At 36.9% G+C, this 20,293-nt stretch overlaps 1 protein-coding gene across 1 annotated transcript in view; it reads left to right on the top strand.

Moving 5' to 3' along the window:
* The window catches only part of ttc3 (tetratricopeptide repeat domain 3), a 199,310-nt gene extending 183,295 nt beyond the window's left edge, over positions 1–16,015 (top strand). Inside the window, exons 42-46 of the mRNA XM_028800224.2 lie at positions 693–1,102; positions 5,576–5,702; positions 7,071–7,175; positions 8,251–8,343; positions 15,448–16,015. Coding sequence (XP_028656057.1) covers positions 693–1,102; positions 5,576–5,702; positions 7,071–7,175; positions 8,251–8,343; positions 15,448–15,576 — 864 coding nt within the window. The 3' untranslated portion in view covers positions 15,577–16,015. The remainder of the gene's footprint in view (positions 1–692; positions 1,103–5,575; positions 5,703–7,070; positions 7,176–8,250; positions 8,344–15,447) is intronic.
* Positions 16,016–20,293: the final 4,278 nt, after the last annotated feature.

The raw sequence follows: 20,293 nt of genomic DNA, 5'->3' as shown, positions 1-20,293 counted from the left end.
ATGTACTGATGCTAAATTGCAGGAGTCAACATTCCTTAGCTTAATTTTATATAAAAAATGGATTTAACAGACCCATAGATAATCCTTATAGTGTTTGGTGTCTCATACATTGTCACTCTTGTGGTAATTTGTGTTCCCCAACCCCAAATCCCCATTTGTCAATATCGAAAGTCATGCGGAGACCTAATTTCTTAAGTGAACTGTTCCTGGCCCACATTTAATAGGCAATAATGAGTATCTCAAAGTGTATTATTCTCTAGAATTATAAATTCGGTGATATCATTATACTTGAAATAGGAAACATATATACATCATAATTTTCGGTTTATATTTTAATACACGGGAACTAATTTTTGACTACTACAAGGTTAGTACCAAAGAATAACTCTCAAGTTCAGACTCAAAAATATTTTAATAATTCCTTGTACCTAAATTAGTTATTTCAGAATCAGTGAGACATGTGGTTTTTTTTTTTTTTTTTTATCCTTTTTAGTGCCAATATTTACTTTTTGTAATCTTCACTAAGGACACACACATTTTCAAGCTTTGTTTTTCTTCATTTTCTGTACTATTATCCAAGGGTTTACCCTGACAAAATGTGCAAGTAGACAGTAGTAACAATGATCAGAGACTGTGTTAAAATGTGTTTTTATACTTCAGTCAGTACTAATTTTTGTTGTTTCTTTGTTTAGAAAATTCCTAGACACTTTAATGACTCAGCTGCTTTGCATGTATCTCATGCAACATCTCTACCTGGACCACATGGAATTAATTGTCATCCTCATCATCCTTCTGTTCAAATACCCCATAATAAACAAATGCAGTCAACTGAAGTTAAACATTTTGCAAAGTCCACTTTAATCCATTCAGACTTTACTACAGGGAAATCATTGAAGGAACAAGAAGTTACAGAACAGACTTCCCATGGAGGAGGTGCCATTTCAGCTCCAGTGCACCCAAATTCAACAGTTAGGGCTGCTCTGATTTCTGATCCATCTAATTTTCAGTCTGGACAAACTACAAAATCATCTTCTCAACAGCAGCTAAACAAGTTTGAAGAAATCATTAAACGCCTGCAGACTTTATTTCCTCATTACTCGAGGTAAGATGCAGAAAGTACCAGTATAATGAGTAGACTTGGAGTAAAGAAAAAAAAAATATTAAGGTGGTGTAACTTCTGTTGTGGTGTTTGAAAGTAGTTAGGCTTTGCCTTTCTTAAACTTTGGATTCTTGAAATGTGGCTTTGGACAGTTAATATAGATACGTGAGTAAGTGAGAAAGTTCTGAACAAGGTTAGCCTTATATGTTTATGTCATTTTGGATAATGTGATTGCAGTCATTCTCTTTTAGTTTGAGGCTGATCGCCTGTTTTGGTGTTCCTGTTACAGTTACATAATAAACACTTGGTTATCAATATAGTTATTAAAAATTTCAATACGTCCAGGATTGGGTAACATTTATCCTTGACTGCTTAAAGAGATTAGTGAATGCATATACTGTATAAACCATTGATGTGAAGTTTTCAAAAATCACAGCACACTGAGAAAATTCATAAGGACTCAAATTGTGAATACAGTGGAACCTTGGTTTGCGAGCATAATTCGTTCCGGAAACGTGCTCGTAGTCCAAAACACTCGTATATCAAAGTGAATTTCCACATAAGAAATAATGGAAACTCAGATGATTTGTTCCACAACCCAAAACTATTCATATAAAAATGATTAATACAAAATATAAAGTAAAAATACATAAAACGAATTAACCTGCGCTTTACCTTTGAAAAGAATCCTGGCTGGTGTGAGTGAGTTTCTAAACTCTTGTGGGATGGCACCCAACGGGACGAAACGCGGAAGAGCGTCCCAAAGCAATCGCAGTCTCCCAACACTGTAGCAGTTCGCCGTAAAAACGAATCCGAACAGATCACGGACATGCTATAAGCTCCTGCCGTCGATGGGTGCTACAAGGAACATTATAAATGTGCAGGGCCCTGCCTGACTGCTGTGTCTGTGTATAAATAACCGCGCTGTTGCTGTTTCAAGCTGAATAAAGCTGTTGTTGCTAAAGTACTGAGACTCAGCTTCATGTTTTAGGGTGCAAGATGGGGACTCGCACGTCACAGCACACACACACACGAGCGCGAGCGAGCACACACATACACACACGCGCGCGCACACACAGTCACAATGCTAATGCTGCAGTAAACAGTATACGCTCGTATGGATGTTGACTATATGAGTGAGGCACTCCGACTCAGACGGAAAATAGGAGACAATTACCCACAATCCCGCAGCGAGAGAGAGAAGAACCATCAGCTCAGTTGTGATCATATGACGCTCAGCAGACAAAGCGTATACATACTACTCGTACTGCAAGACCTCGCTCGTTTATCAAGTCAAAATTTATTAAAAATTTTTGCTCGTCTTGCAAAACACTCGTAAACCAAGTTACTCGCAAACCGAGGTTCCACTGTATTATCCTGCTGTATGAAAAGGGGGAGAAGGCTGATAAAGGTAAGCATATGCCAGTAAGCATAACATGCATCATGGGTAAATTCATGGAATTATCTATTAAGGAATAGATTGAGCAACACATTTAAAAATTGCAAGTATTAATGAACAGTCAACAGGGCTTCAACTGGGGGAGGTCATATTTTACTGATAGTCTAGATTTCAGAGAGGAAGCAACAAAAGCCTGTGCATTTGATATTATGTATCTTGCTTTTCAAGCAGTTTTTCCATAAGGTGCCACGTGAGAGGCTATGCTTCAAGCTAAAATATGTGGTAATTCAAGGTGCAGTATGTTAGTGGGTACAAAAGTGGCTTAAACATAGGAAGCAAAGGGTTTGATGAGGGGACATTTTTCAGAATTGGGTGATGTTAGAAATGATATCCACCTGGGGTCAGTGCAGGGGTTGCTGCTCTTTTTAAAATACACAAAGTACTTGGAATGGTAGGTAATGTAGAATCAGTTTAATTGTTACAGAGGAACTTGGACAGCATACAGGCTAGGGTAGATTTGTGGCAGGTGAAACTTAATGTAAATAAATATAAGGTGTTACACATAGGAAGTAAAAATGTTAAATTTGAACGTACAGTGAAAGTTCTGAAACTTGAAAGTAACCCCTTTATGAGAAGACCCTAGGAGCCATAGTGGATTTGTCATTGTTTACATTAAGGCAGTGTACAGAAACAATCAAGAAGCCTAACAAAATGTTGGATTATACAGCACATTGTTTAGAGTACAAGTTAAGGGAAGTTATGCCTAAACTATATAACTCATTAGTGAGGCCTCATCTGGAATTGTACAGTAATCCCTCACCTATCGCGGGGGTTACGTTCCAGAGCCCCCCCGCGATAGGTGAAAATCCGCGAAGTAGCGACCCTATATTTATTTTATTATTTATACATATTTTAAGGCTTTATAAACCCTTCCACACTCTTATAAACCTTTCTCACTCTCTTGTTAACCTTTCCCACGCTCTTATAAACACTTCCTATGCTCTTAAACACTTTCTACATTCTTAAACACCTCAGACCAACACTGCACGCAGCGATCAGAAGTCAATGTGTCTGCACTCGCTTTGTGAAGGGGGGCAGCTGAACTCACGCTGAGCAGAAATGGACTTTGTGCTGCTTCTGCCAAAATGCCTGCTTGTTGCTCTGCCCGTTCCGAAGGAGGAGTGTGTGTGTGTGTGTGTGTGTGTGTGTGTGTGTGGGTGGGTGTGTGTGAGAGCTGAACGCACCTTCGCTCAAACCCCCCCCCCCCCGGAAGCGCAGTACGCTCCTGCCACTTCGCATTGTCAAGGGGGTGGGGAGCTGAATGAACGCTAAGGAGAAGTGGACTTTGTGCTGGCTTTGTGCTGCTTGTCGCTCTGCGTGTCAATAATTAAAAGCCTGTACAATCAGGCTTTTAGATGTACATCACCTATTTTCCTGTCTCACTGTCTTGTCTTGCGTGAAGTTAAAATGTTTTATAATAGTGAGATGTTACTCATATCCTTAGCCTGACATCCACATATCATATGTGTTAACCAAAGTGTGTTTTATAAGTTTACATGTGTTTAAAGCATGTGGGATGGGTATTTTAAGGCTTAAAACTATAAAAATGTTTATTTATATGGTCTTTCTATATCGCGGATTTTCTCCTGTTGCTGATGGGTCTGGAACATAACTTCCGCGATAGGCAGGCAATCACTTGTATTAAAAACCCGCGAAGTCGTGAATCCGCGAAAAGTGAACCGCGAAGTAGCGAGGGATTACTGTACATGCAATTTTTGTCTCCAGGCTACAAAGACATGGCAGTAATAGAAAATGTCCAGAGGAGTGTAACTAGGCTAATTCCAGGACTGGATTGTAGGAATTATGAGCAAAGATTGAAGGAGTTAAACCTTTCCAGTTTAAGCAAATTGAAATTAAGAGATGACATGATTTTTTTTCTTTTATTTTTTTTAAATTATGAAAGAAATTAGTGTATCCAGGCTTTTTTTAAATGAGATCTTCAACAATTACACAGGGATACATATAGAAAGTTGTTACGGGTGAATTTTGTACAAGTGGTAGTTTTTCTTCCCACAGAAAACAATAGACATGTGAAATAACTTCCCAAGCAGTGTGGTAGGCAATAGGACTTTCCAAACTCGACTTCATGTTATTTTGGAGAAATTATGTGAGTAGGTTTGGCAAGCATTGTTAGGTAATGATTATTAAATTGTAGTGAGATCATTTTATTGTAAAGACACGTTAATACTATTCCTCTACTTTATTGCATACTAGATTAAGGTCGGTCTGTGTTTCAGTATAATCTTAAACAGATGTCTTGAACGCTTTGGTGGATAAAAGTTTTGCAATGTGATCATTTTTGGATTTTCATGAAATGTATGACTGGTTGGTGATGAATATTATTATGTTAGCCTGATTTGAACAATGCAGTGTTCAGATGTACAAAACTGATAGAAACCCATCCACATAGACCCAAAAACTGTAGTGGGTGCCAGTTTGTAGTATTTGAGTATTGATTGATATTATTTCCAGTAAAATATTGAGTTACTTTTGTAAAACCTACAAAAAATGACCAAGAGTATTGCAATTTTTTTTTGTTCGAAGGTCTAAATTTGTAAATAATGAACAGTGCACATTTGATAGATGTAGACACAAGGTGAACATTAGTTCCATAAAGGTGACCAAAGATGAATAGGATATTGCTAAGTGGGCCTGTAGGAGTTTCTAGCAAATTACTTGATAATTTCATTGCTTATAAACAGTTGAAATTTTCAAAAAAAAATATTTAGCAGAAATTTTTATAGACTGTTTTATTCCCAAGTAATTTTATTTTGATCCAGTGAAATATATATCAGATCTTTTCTCCATAGCAAACATAAAATAACAGGCCTTAATGCTTGAACTGTAATGTTAAGTATTTTCTGTGGTTTTTCATTTCCTTGTGTAGCATGCAAAAACCTAAATGAGGTCACATTTAGGTTATTTACTCTTGGGTTAATTTCACAACATAGACTTTGCAAAACTTTTTTTTATCATTTAGGAATAATAATTTTAATAGCTTTTATTTTTACGTATAGATCCTGTCTGACCAGCTTCATTAAAGAGGTACGTTCTGCAAATGGAGGCAGTATTAATACTTTGTCTGGTGAAGAAATAATCAACAGAGTGGCACAACACATCTTGGATCATCAGGAAAAAACTAGAGTAAGATATTCAAATGATTGTCAGTCAATTGACTGCCTATCAGAAACGTTTGATAAACTGTTTACATTTGTTCAGACTCTTTCCCTTATTAAAAAGAAAAGTATGAACCTATAGGTGGTGGAATTCAATCACCAAATGTACTTGTATATTATTCAGATTTGGGCTTCTTATTCCTTTATAATCACTTTATAACCATTGTAATTGCTTACCATAACAAGATGCAAAAAAAGATAAAGGTCCAAGATCCCTGCTAAACAAGCTGCAGCTGTTAACCCTTGAAACAGCTCCAGCTCTGGCATGCAGCATGCTATTGGCTGTCAGAATAAAGGGGGCAAGCATGGCTGTGATTTTTGAAACTGTAATTTGAGGTGGTGCAGCTATGTGGCATCGGCCTTAGTCTTAGAACTGTCAAACATGCTAACCCTATGGTCATGTAATGTCACAGACATTATCTTAGCATCTAAACAATTCTCTCAGTTCTCTCTACTATAAATGAATGTAGAGATGCTTCAGCTGGCTATGCTATTTATAAAATAGGCATTTCATAGTTTTCTTTGTTAAGTTTTTATAATGTGTTTTGATGTATTTACATGTATTTTATATTATCTGCATAGTTTGTTTCAACTTTTACATACTAACTGAACAATTTCCTTACTATACCTTCATGTCAATGTTTTTCATTACAGTTTTTAAAATTGCTTTATAGCATCTTCGATGTATAGAAGCTTATTTTTGCCACACAAAAAAATATTGCATTATTTGGAATAATAAAATATTAAAAAAAAAAAAAGGTATTGAATTAATATACAAAATATATTGCCTGGTGTGGTCCAATGTAACAGGCTGCTTCTTGCATACACTCATTGCTGCTGCGACAATCACAGACTTCCCTGTGACCCTGCTTTTCAAACATTTCTACTCTGTCTAGCAACTGTTCTTTTCCATTAATGGAGTCTTCTTTACAGGCATATTTCAACAGATGTAATTTTGATTGTTTGCCTTTCTTTGCAATGTAATATTTATTTTGTACCTAACTTTAAAATCTATTAATTTAAATTGCTCTGCTTCTTGATGGACCAACTTTAACAGCCATAGATTACTTTTATTGAGGATTTGGTTCTTGCCCACGTTTTACATGCTAGAATAAAATATTCTTAATTTCTCTGATTTATGATTTTTAGAAGCTTATCTGTATGATTGTCTGATTTAATGAGCTATTTTATAGAACGTATAATTTCTTATTGCTTTTGACATTTCAAGTAGTTTTTATGGTTGGCAGTTGTAAATCTTCAAGTCAACATGTGGATTTTATTAGAGCTAAGATGAATTTTGATAAATCCTGATTATACTATATTTGGTTAATTTTAGGACAGGTTCAGTGCTGGGTCAAGCAAAGTTGCACAAATGCCTCTTTCACACCCTTGGAAAACAGTAACATCAAAGAGCAAGCCAGAATGGCAGAAAACAAAAGCAGTAAGTTATAAATACATGTAAGGTATAAAATAATTCAGTTCATATGAAAATGTTTTTATATTTTTTTGTCTTGGCTGAATTTCATTTTGAGAAAACTTGCTTTTTGTGAAAGATGTCAAAATTCTTTATTACTCATTGTGAAAAGCATCTAACTATCAAATGTATCAACACCTTATACTTAGTAATTTTAAATATGTATAACGTTTAGAGAATCTAACTGCATGCATTAGTAGTTCATAACTGTTTGCAATATTTGTTGGAACTGCTGATGCTGGAATAAATCTTTGGACAGACTTCCAAAACAAATGTTGCAGGAATTTGCATTGATGATATTATTCTCACTCACACTTGAAGACACTCTCATTGTCACATTATGACAGCTCAAAATCCTCACCTCACAGTGCAGAATCTTAATAATAGACAAAATATCTTCCACTGAGTGTTTTTCTGACAAGATGCAGACAATATTTGATACTGTTCTATAAGAAAAATCGATGCCTTAAATATGTGGAACTCCATTTATTTGCCATTCATTACTGCCACATAGAGTTCAAAACCTAATAATACAACCTAGACAACTTTTCTTAACATTTAATCTTCAACCCTGTGATGTCGGCTTTTGTCAGTTCCTTTTCTTCTACCCGTTTATGTTAACTTCTGCTGACACATACTTTGAAAGAGTTAAACAAGATAACTGAGTATCCGTATCACTTGTCATTTGATTCAGAAATGCTTTGTCACTTACACTTTCAATATGTATCACATAATATTCTCTGAATATTTGATTCAAGCATGATCTGTATTATTAGATTTGTCTCATCTTGTAAATTCCTGTGTCATTCTCACATAATATAAAAAGTAAGACCACTTAACTGTGTTAAGTGTTCTTTTTGCCATTCTTGCTTGGTGAAAGTATAATACACAATTGAAAGAAAATAAAAGAAAATGTTTTGCTTATGATTGATTGTGTCTACAATAAAAATATTACATTTAAGACATATATGAATGATAATCTTTGTGTACTGAGCTCTGAAGTGTACTCTTTGCACGTAAACATTTGTTCTTTGCTTTCTAGTCTCTTGATGAGGACCCCTGTATAATATGTCATGAGGAAATGTGCACTGAGACAGTTTGTGTGCTTGAATGCAAGCACAGCTTTCACAGAGAGGTAAGAAATCAGACTTTTCATCTTGTCAATCTTGTATGTGTATATATATCTAATAAACAAAGCAGGGTGCAGATTGCTTGCTTTATAAATTATGCATTGCCATCCCTTAGACCAAGTCAAGATCCTAGAGGTGCTTAAGTCTGACAGAGTGGAACTTTTTGGGATGAGAAATTCCATCTTAATGCTGATATGCATCATGATCATAGGAGGTAGCAGTTACATTAGCTATATACTGTATAATACAGCATGTAGATACTTTGATACTCCAGCCCTTCCAAATTAAAGTGTTTAATGAGTCAGTTCCCACTCTGTCTGAGTCAATTACATCATCTAACTTTAATTAAACAAAGGTATCCTTATTTTCTCAAAACTGAAAATTAGGGTGACTCAGTGGGTTTTATCCCTTTACAGTGCTCATCGAACTTTGTATTCATTAGCTATTACAGTTGTCAACTTTGCCAGTACTTTTGACTCAGTTACCCGCGTTTGGCCAGGCAAATCTGAACTGAAAATTAGGGCATCTGTCTTTTCTTGAAATTGTGAAAACTGGGGTGGCCCAAAACATTTTAAATCTAATTTACAGTGCACTTTAAACATTAAAGTAAATCTCATTCAGTAGATATTACATTGTGCCACTTTTAGCAACCCATTTGAACCAGGTATTTGTGATGGGTCAAACAAAATTGAACTGCAACTTCTCTTTTCTTGAAACTGTTAAAATGGGGTGGCCAGACAACATTTAACCCTCTGTAGTGCCATTTAAACATCACAGTAAATCTCATTCATTACCCACGTTGGGCTGTACAAAACTCAGCTGTTGTTTATTAAAGCTATGTGTCTTTCTGTTAATGTTGAGTAAGTAACTGCTTTGCACAAGGTATGTGAATAACTGGCTGGCTGGAAGCGAATAAGCCAGCTGAAAATGGAGCTGTAGCCAACTTCAGCCTTGCCTCCTTCTGCTTTGCTTGTTTAGAAGGGAGTGCGCTGTAGCTGAGGGAAGGCTATCAATCAGCGCATCACTCAAAAAGTGTGAATAGGAAGTGTGGACGTTTATTTGTAGCACCAGACAGCAGTGGTGCTCACACACTCAGTGTGGTTAAAGTGGGCCAATAGCAACAACGCTCACAGCCTAAAGGGAACGCCTTCCCTTCAATATCATATACAGATATTAATATTCACCTACTGATATGTCATTGGGGGAGCCCTAATGTCTAAAACTAACAACGAATTGGATGGGGGAACAAGAAGCTGACTAAATCGAGTACTGCTAATATTTTGGTTCTACTCTAAGCACTGCTTGCAGGCAAATAGTGTAGTGTCTCAGCTGTGAAGTGACACGTCTACAAGCTTAAGTGGCTGAGTCAGCATTTGTTTTTGGCACCAGCGAATACGAATGTCCACTGCCAGCAGACTTCACAGCCTATGCAAATTACAACCGCTGAAAGAAAATAAGGGCTGAGCTCACCAGGTTCCCCTCAATCCAGTGACATTCAGAGGAGCGGGCACCATGCTGCTTTCTGTGCAGAAAAGAAGATAATAGACACCTTGACAAAAACCGCCCATAATGTCCATGACACACTGTTCTGGAGTACCTTTTATTACTTGCTTATTCCACTATGTTGTGCCAAACGGTGCAAGTGTCACTCAGTTTTGCCCATGGCCATAACATTGTATAATGCTTCCTCCCACCTTCAGCTAGTCAATGAAATTCACAATGCATTAAATGTGCACTGGATGGATTGTGTGTGTAGTTCTGGGTCTTGCACTTGTGTATTAGTTTGAAGTTTGTGTTTACTGTTTTATACTTTATGTCTACTTTATCATCTGTGTTGCTGATGGGAACGGTAAAGTAACATTTTTTTGTCCAGTTACATTCTGTACTTTGAACACCTTGTTTTGTTATCTGTAAATAGAAGAATGATTTGTATTTGCCAAAATTCATGGTTTGTTTTACTTGTAGACAGAACATTTTCTCAGAAAGATTTACACTTAATTTATTTATATTTTTGCAAAATTTGGTCCAGCTCTTTTGGGTCGTCTTCTCAGCAGAGTCCTCCTAAGCAATCAATTATATCAGTGCTTTTTTAGTTTAGCTTCCTGAGGGCTGTGTGGGTTGAAACCTTTGTTGCAGAAGTCTTGGACAACTTTTAGATCTGGCCAACCCAAACTGTAGCTTGAGGGCTAAAGTTATTGTGCTGGGACCTTTATTTTAATACACTCCTTCAAGGTCAGTATTTCATGACATGACCCTCTGAGCAGGCCTTAACACTAGAAGCACAATGGCTGATGCCAATGGTGTTGTGTTTTTAAATCTGTAATTACTTAATCAGTGTGCTCGCAGTCTTGTTTTTCCTTGACTTTCCTAAATTGCTGCATTTGAAATACCCATATTGATGCAACTCAAATTTTATTCAAAAAAGTTGGTGTATTTTTCTTAGGCATTTTTTTACACAAATGACGTTGCACATGCAACGTTGGTACCCAGGAGTAAATCATCTGTTCTCTCTTGTGGATTGCACTGCATTTGCATATTCTTTTTACCTAGCTGCCACTGCTACCAACATTAATGAACATTGTTAATTGGATATGTATTGCAGTCCCATGCCCCGGCAACTCTGGTGTTTTTTGTGGAATTGAAAGCTAATATTTAAAGTAAAAATATATACAAACAATATATGCTGTGTTCCAGGAAATTGAATGTAAAAATAAGTACTCAAACTGTATTAGGCTGTCTGTCACTTTTGGGGGTAGGCAGTAGGGATTCATTATGAGGATGCACTACACTTGGTGTAGTCTTGGTGGTTACAGTACTTAAAATGTACGTGTTGATTCTAGTGTTAGATAATTTGTCGGACATATATCTTGAATCTCACTTCATTTTCTAAATTTATCATACTGTATGTAGAACCTTCGTGATTCTGCATCTATCTGCACCACTTCTATATATAAAGTAAAGTTTATTTTTTTGCTACTACAGTAGCAAATTGGCCTTAAGCTCCCGATGGAGCTTTATATTTTCTTCTTTGTGACCTCTAGAAACCCTCTTTTCACAACTTAGTTGTTTTGGAATGTATGGTATACTAGACAACAGATCTCACAGTACCACTGTTTCTGCTCATTTATTGTGGAACTGGATGGTTGTAGACCAGTGACTCCCCAAAATCCTTAATTTCTTTTCTATTGCTTTTTTAGCAAGGCTGTTTAGGTTGGTGAGCATTATATGTGAGATGGTTCTTTTAATTAGTTCTGATTTGTGCTACTTTAGATATGTGTATTATTTCATTGTTTTTTTTTTTTTTCAATAAACAACTTTATCATCATAAGAAGCTTACAAGACCCCTACAACCAAAACCAACCAACAAACCCCCGAACTTTGGATCTGAAAGATTTTTGCCTGCTTTGAAACCAACAAAATTAAGGGTTTCACAGGACTGCTTTTTAGTTTGTTTTATTTTTGGTTTTAATCCCAGTCCTGCCCAATTTGTGTAAGAGGTTTCATCTGTTTTCCCCATAGAACTAACTCCATTCCTGCCTAGTGTCTACATTCCACTTCATAAAATGTCAAATCCGGTCCTTTGACCTGCATACTTACTAGCTGCAAGTATTTAATGTATATTTTAAATTTCATAATTCAGTATTATACAGCAATTGGGGAAAAAAACAATGTTTTAATAACTTAAGATTATTTTAGTGTTGAATCTCATTCTTGAACAGTCCACTTCTTTCCCCATAGCCAGTGCTGAAATAATTTAAGTTAGGTTCCACAGAACCATGGTGTTCATGCAGATTTCTACAACAAAGTACTTAATCTTATAGGAAATATATGGAAGACAGAAGAATGGATCGATTGGTGTTAACCCATCAATCAAGTAATTATCTATATTGTTTTTGGCAGTGCCAGTAATTAGACAATTTTCTAACACTCCCAACTTATTTCCCTTACCTTTCTCAATAGATGGGGGTGTCTAGCCATCAGACATATATACATATATCAAAATAACTGAATCGCACCTATATTGAAGGAACAGAATATGACAATGTATTAATATATACGTAAACATAGAAACAGGAATATTTACTTTGAGTATATATTGATGTAAAAGATGGGACACAACATAGGCAAGACAAACAATACAAAAAAGACTTTTTTTCATTTAGAAGTTTTTTTATTTTCTTGATTTTTGCTACCTTAATTCATTTATCGTTTCACATTTTGAACTTGTGTAACAACCTCAAGCCATGCAAAATAACAACAAGCCATGGGGGAGAAGGTCTGTAGCTGGCTGTTTATGAGCTACATTAGAATTCTCATCTTGGTAAACTGTTTTATGCAGTGCTGTGTGGACTTTTATATTGTTGCTCAGGGTTTGAGTAAAATAGATTGCCTGTGGTAGAGTGGTGTGGACTACATTTTTGTGTCTGTGTTGTGGTGGTGTTCTTCGCAGCTTGCTGTTAGACTCTCGGCCATGTCCCCTGCAGTTTTATATGGGAATGTGTGACTTTCTGGTACAAGTGTTTAGGTCTGAAGTTCCTTTCTTAAAGTAATGCTATTTCTTGGTCTCCCCAGACCGGACTTGATCTCTGCTACGGATAAAGCTTGAAAGAGTTGTCTTAAAACTAGTCAACCCTCATCATGGTGTTGAGTGGGATTACATAAGAGTTTCATTTTGCAAACAGAAAGTTTTTCAACTTAAAGAGCTGGCACATTTAAACACTGCAGCACCATGCTTCTAATGAAGTAAAATGCTCTGCAGAAGTGTGTAGATTAGGGATAGCAGAATGAACATTACTATTTGAATATACAGCAATTTGAATCTATATGGAAAAATTTTTGTTCAAAGACAAATGGTGACCTTTGGTTGTGAAAGAGTAGTCCTTTAACTTCTTACTAGATTTAGCATCGTGTTTCTCAGACATGCAACACTGTAATACTCTTTGGTATTTTGTGTGTGTTTTATCATTTTTAATTGTTAGTTTGTATCATTTATAAAACGGAAACATTTTTCTACCGCACTGCTCTGGTTTTTGGTTAACAAGTGTACTAATGGCAATTTTTAAACATGTCTCCAATCCCGTAAAAGTATTGCCTCAATCCAGTTTGTTTCACTTATGAACCTGAGAATCCTGATTAAGCATTCATTGTAGCAAACTAAAGCTGGTTTGTTTTCTCAACTTAATGGGAAATAACTGACATATTTCTTTGTGTACTTTTGTTAATATAACAGCTTGAAAACCGGCAAGCAATTTCAGTGTCGGGAAAGCAACCTCAACCCGCATGTATCTTGGAGGCTGCTGGCTTGACACACAATTCCTAAAAAAAAAGTGAAATGAAAAATAAGTATTACGGTTACATGTGTTTTTGCAGCACCTGTTATACAAAACGTGATTCTTTCCCCAATGTTTAATCCTTTGACCACCAGTAACTTGCTCTGTAAACTTAATTAAATCATCGGGCTGCTCTGCACACTTGATCTACCTTTAAGAAGCTGCCTTTTTTTTCTGTTTGTTTTGAGGAGAAAATACATAAAATCATTACAATACAACGTTTAGTCCATTCAGTAACTCCTTTTGTGAAACAGAGATACACTTACCGAACCTTAGAACACATAGATAGGGACTGACTTCACATCTTTTCCACCCAAGGATCAGAAATCACATAGCAGCAGAGCAGAGGGCTGAAGGAGGAGGTAGCGTCGAGAGGACTAAAGTAATGAGTGCATTTAGTGCGCATTGAGTAATCGTTGGTTATATTTTGAGTATTTCATATAAGTTCATTATACGCTTATGAAGTGTCCCAGTGCCACTTTTCTCCTTGATCATGTCACTACAGTAATCCCTCGCTATATCGCGCTTCGCCCTTCGCGGCTTCACTCCATCGCGGATTTTATATGTAAGCATATTTAAATATATATCGCGGATTTTTCGCTGCTTCGCGGGTTTTTGAGGACAATTGGTCTTTTAATTTCTGGTACATGCTTCCTCAGTTGGTTTGCCCAGTTGATTTCATACAAGGGACGCTATTGGCAGATGGCTGAGAAGCTACGCAGCTTACTTTTCTTTCTCTCTCTCTTGCGCTGACTATCTGTGATCCTGACGTAGGGGGTGTGAGCAGGGGGGCTGTTCGCACACCTAGACTATACGGACGCTCGTCTAAAAATGCTTAAAGATTATCTTCACTTTGCTACCTTCTGTGTGCAGCTTTTAAGTATGCTGCACGGTGCTTCGCATACTTAAAAGCTCAAAGGGCACGTATTGATTTTTTTATCTGTCTCTCTCTATCTCTCTCTCTCTGCTCCTGACGGAGGGGGTGTGAGCTGCCGCCTTCAACAGCTTTGAGCCGCGGTGCTTCGCATACTTAAAAGCAAACAGCCCTATTGATTTATTTGCTCCTTTGAAGAGGAAGATATGTTTGCATTCTTTTAATTGTGAGACTGAACTGTCATCTCTGTCTTGTCATGGAGCACAGTTTAAACTTTTGAAAAAGAGACAAATGTTTGTTTGCAGTGTTTGAATAACGTTCCTGTCTCTCTACAACCTCCTGTGTTTCTGCGCAAATCTGTGACCCAAGCATGAGAATATAAAAATAACCATATAAATATATGGTTTCTACTTCGCGGATTTTCTTATTTCGCGGGTGGCTCTGGAACGCAACCCCCGCGATGGAGGAGGGATTACTGTATACTTGCAAAAAAAATTTCCTGTTTCAGGAGAGGACTGCATCAGTTTGTGATTAATAAGCTACAGGCTTTATAGGCATGCGGCAAGAAATAAAACAAAAATATTAATAATAATGAAGCATACAAAGACACATTAAGAACAAATGTACATGTTGTAGCACTGAAAACGTTGGAGCTATGTTTGAATATATTCACTTATTTTTAATATGAGTATTTGAACCATAAATTTAGTACAATTTAACTAAATGTTAAATGTTAGATGAACTGAGCATAAAACTGCACAATGAAAACTCTGATTAAGTGAAAGGTTTAATTTTAACACCTACAGTGGCTCCAAATATTGTCTTGACTGTTACTGTTATATGAGCTTTAAAAATGACTACACAGTGCATAACCCTGACTATCATGTCTCAATGTTTTTCCTTAGTGCATCAAGGCTTGGCTGAAAGAACAAAGCACGTGCCCTACATGCAGAGTTCATGCTCTGCTGCCTGAGGATTTCCCTGTGCTCCCTGCGAAAATTCGACTAGCCAGTGTTCCTGCATCTCCTTCCTGAATCTGGATAACTTTTTTCCAACTGTAATTTTTAATTATAAACTTTTATCTTTTTCTCAATACAAAATAAGTTATATTTTTTTTTTAAAACAAGAAATTCATATGTTCATAAAAGGTGTTACAAAGGAGTGCATTGCACAAGGTTTCGTGTAGAATTTTGCAGGTTTTATATTTGGATTTTTAAAAAATTGAACAATGGTACATGCAAGGGTTGATAGTCGTAAACCATACAGGCTTTGAATAATGAAGCAGTTCAGCTCCATGCCAAAGCCTTCTCAGTTCAGTTAGCAGGTATCGCTGCTGATTGTCCTTGGGAACTTAAAGGGAGTGCTGCTCAGTCTGCACACACTTGGAGTTTGTATATTCAAATGGCATGATTAGGAACCACTTATATACTATTAATTTGCATTGTCTTCCAATTAAAAAAAATTTAAAACATTGCCAGTTGTTTCAGTGCAGTGTTTTTTTTTTGATTAAAAACTGGACGTTTCTAAAGACTAAGGGGATATGCATATGGCTATCAATTTAATTCTTAAAGCACTTGTAGACACCAGGAGCACAAAACAGCATGATGTGCAGACTGCTTGCCCACAATTACCTATCCAAGAAGCCGTTCATTATTCCATTACAAGGAGTGTCGTCTTTCTTAAAGAGCACATGTCAAGTAGCCAAACGCTGTGTGCTACCAGGAAGCTTTTTTGGGATGTTCTCCATGTACATGTCTCTTTCTGTCATAGTTTTTTTTTTTCTGTTCACTTGCTTGATTATATTGATTTGCACAATTCTTTAATGTGCAGGAAAGTTTTCAAAAGGCGCTCAAGAAAACTTAAAACAAATGAATGTTCCAAAACAGCTTTGAAATGTGAAGAGACATCAAGAAAGGCAGAGGTTTAAAGCTGCAGGTCCAGGTGACAAAGGGATGTCAGCTAAACTCAATCCGTTAACTAGCAATATTTGAAGACATAAAAGATGACATTTTTCAACCTCGTACCCTGTGACAGTCATCAGTCACAGTCTTTCCAAAGAAAAATAAAGACCCTTTAGAATGTTCATCTTGTATACCAGTCTCATTACTGAATAATGATGTCAAGGCATTGGCTAAAGTTCTAGTGAAAAGAATTTCTCAAATGTTTGACGTCTGTGGATACCCTCAAAGACATGAAAAGCTTTTGATCGAGTAGAATAGTAGGGAGATGTTGCTTTACTGTTTTGCACAGATTTGAGTTTGGTGCAGATATTGTCAAAAGGATGATGTTACTTTACTCAACCACCAAAGCCTTTGTGCAGGTAAACAGTAGAAACTGATTATTTCAGATTAGGATGAGGAACTTATAGAAAGCGGACTACTGTCTCCAGTGCTATTTGCCATTACTTTTAAACCCACAGCCATTTGTCTTTGGCAAACATATATATATATATATATATATATATATATATATATATATATAGTACAAAAATTATCCCTGTATGAGGACAGTATGGTGCTTTTCATCACTGCTAATATTAATAAACATATTAAGTCATTTTTACTGCATCCCCAGATTTAAATCTAGACAAAATATACCTTTGCCAGTAAACCTGATAATATATGGTTGAATAACAGAAGGCTGTCCACTGACTGCTCCAGAAAGCCTGAATAATAATTCTGGATCGCAGAACGAATGCCAGCTTGCTGTCGTGCAGTTTCACACCAGGGGATTAAACTAGGTCCAAAACACGAGAATTCAATTGGCTTATGCAATCCCAGATAGGCTAATCCAGATGAATATGTGCACAAAAAAATTTACAAGCACTTCTGAGTTGAGCACTTGAACAGTTGATCAACCACGGAATAAAATACTGAGAAACCGGGGGAAACTTTCATAGCAGCACAGCAAGAGATGCTGGTGGCAGTGCGTGAAGATTATTGGCACATCCAGTTAAGTGGAGCAACACAGTGAGCAAGGACAGAGAGATCTGGTGTGGAGGAATATCACTGAAAGAATGTATAAAACAGTTGGATCAGTGAAATCCCTGTAAACTTTGAGTGGTAATTTGTTGCATTTTGCAAAATGTGCCCCTGGCAATATTGCTCAATTTGAAACATTATATGCCCTTAAGTAAGCATTGTTAATTTTTTGTGACATCAATGATGGCAAAAAAGTGTAAGAGTCGTGGTGATCAATGTTCAGCATACATAGTCATACTGTGAGAGATGTCAAACGTTGTCCCTGCACTGAACCCTGTATTGTCCAGAGATTATATGCCAAAAAACAGCAAAGGTTTATTACAGTCCAATACTAATCTTGGAGTGACCCAATTGTATGTTCCCAAAGATGTCCTACAATCCACCAATTGCTCCATTCAGCATATCCTGGCACGCAGAGCTTGTGTGCTGTGACTCCACAACTGTCCACATTGCCCACTTTTTCGTGTGTGCATTAAAACAAAAAAAAAAAAGTTTGTCAAGGAATCTGCTGTAAAATAAAAGGCAAAACAAAAAATCTTCATTTTTCCATTCTGCTGATAATAATGTGCATGCCTCACAGTAGTAGGCTAAAGCTGTACAGATTTTATAGGGGTGCCTTTGTGGAATTTTGATGGCTGTTACATTTATGTAACAATTTTGCTGCTTAGATGGGCTGGTTTTTGTTTTTCCTGTCACTGCCAATTTTATTGTAAGAAACAGAAATACACATGTACAGAATTATTAAGTTCAAACACATTCAAATATTCACTTGTCTTTAATTTGAAGATTCAAGCCTTATTTTTGGCTAATTTCTCAGCCTTACTACCAGTGAACCACTTTCCCATTGCAGGAACTTTGTTTTTAGGAAGTCAATACGCTACTGTATGACGGAGGCCCTGGGTCACTTGTCATCTCTGGCCATTTTGTTATGGTGCAGTATGAAGCGAGGCGTGATCAGAAGTTCGGGAAGGGACACCCACCACCCCATCAGTGGCACACCAGGTCAGCAGCAATGAAGAGTGATCTAATCCAATGGGAGGTTTATTCTGGAGTTCAGAGGGGACCCTTCACCTTATTTATTTCTTGAAAGTGCACGACTTCACAGGGTAGATTATTCCTTTGATGTAGTGTATGATTTTGCATCACAAAACAGAGAGGTGGTAATGAAGAGTGATGTGGTGATCCGTTTTCAGCAATAACTCTCTTAAAGTCCAAACTACTTAACAGATTTGTAAGATGTCAACCAATCAGCACAATTCATTGCCTAAGCCCCACACTTTGATAGCTCCTGGTTGAACAAAAAGCACATACTGTGGAGTAGGAGCGGGAAAACAACAAATGTTCTACAGTTTCCATGTTGCCAGGTTCACGGTTGTCTTGCCCAATTGGGATATTTTTGATCATTGTCCATGGGGGAAAAAATGGGCTTTGGTGGCTTTCTTTTTTTTCTTTTTACACAGTATTTTGGGCTATTTTTCAACCCCCTCTTCTGCATTTTTACCAAGTTTTTCATTCATCTGGTATCCCTTCCCCTGCTCCTCATGCTTTTTCTTGTTCTTTTCCATTGTAAAATCTCTGCTCTCTTGCTCTGACACTGCCTCCTGTTTTCTGGTGTGTCATTTTGTCTAAGGGTACTGGACTATTTCTGGGTTACTTTGCTAATTTTAATCTGTCTTTGGGCTATCAGTTTTAAAGGAGCCAACTTAAAATCATTCAGAACTGACATTGTACTTTTGTTTAACAGGAGAATTGAGTTTCCTAATGGCAAAAATAAAGTGAAAATAAATACAGGCCGGTAAACTCCTTAACTGATATCAAACATCGCTACACAGACTGGTTTTATTATCTGCTTATAACACTTTAGTAGTGGAGAGAATGTGAAATGAACAGATGAGGGCTTTCACGCTGCAAACATCTCACTTCTGTTGTGATGTGAATGTGTGGTTCGTGACCACTGACCTAGTGGCTAGGATAAGTAGAAATAGCAGACATTTTATGAACTTTACTTAGGAAGGAGCTGTTTCATGAAGGAGGCAGAAAACACACTGCAGGTATGTCTGGATGGCCGTTTCATATGTAGTAGCATGTTTTATCTTTAGATTTTGTACAACTTGAACTGCCATCCCTGGAAAACCAAACCATTTGCAAATGGCAGCACTAGTATCGATTCTATACTCGTCTTCATCCGATTCTCAACTTTTTTTTTTTTTTTTTTGGTTTGCACTCATCATCATGAGGCAGCTAGAATGGAATTGATGTAAACACTTGAAAATGAGCATTGAAGACTTGGTAGGTCTTATTTCAAAGGAGTTGTGGGGGAAAAAATGGTGCTGAACATCATGATCCTGATTTTGCTTATTGACTTTTATTAAATATCAATTTGAATTGAAAATTTAATATATTGCCCAGCTCTACATCAGTGTGATCCAATAAATTATTATCACAAATTCAATTTGATCCACTAAAATGGCTGTAAAAATAAGAAAGTAAATTGGTTTTCAAAAAGCGAGACAGCAGAGTTGGCCATGTTGTGTAGACCCAGGAAGCGAGTCCAAACTCCAGTGACGAACAAAGATGAAGGCCTACTGGCAAGAAGGGAGATGAGGTTCAAGGGGGAGCTGATTGAATTTGGGAATAATACAGGGGGGGGGGGGAGACAAGAACTTTGGCCCCACAAAAGCATGGGGGCCTGTTCTGTTTAAATCCTACATATCTATGTTTCAAATCAGCATTTTAATTGGTTTTGTTTTCCTCCATTGAAAAGAACAAG

The sequence above is a fragment of the Erpetoichthys calabaricus genome, chromosome 4 (assembly GCF_900747795.2).
Source record: "Erpetoichthys calabaricus chromosome 4, fErpCal1.3, whole genome shotgun sequence".
In the NCBI taxonomy this organism is placed as follows: Eukaryota; Metazoa; Chordata; class Cladistia; order Polypteriformes; family Polypteridae; genus Erpetoichthys; species Erpetoichthys calabaricus.
This window is presented reverse-complemented; position numbering and strand designations above follow the sequence as displayed.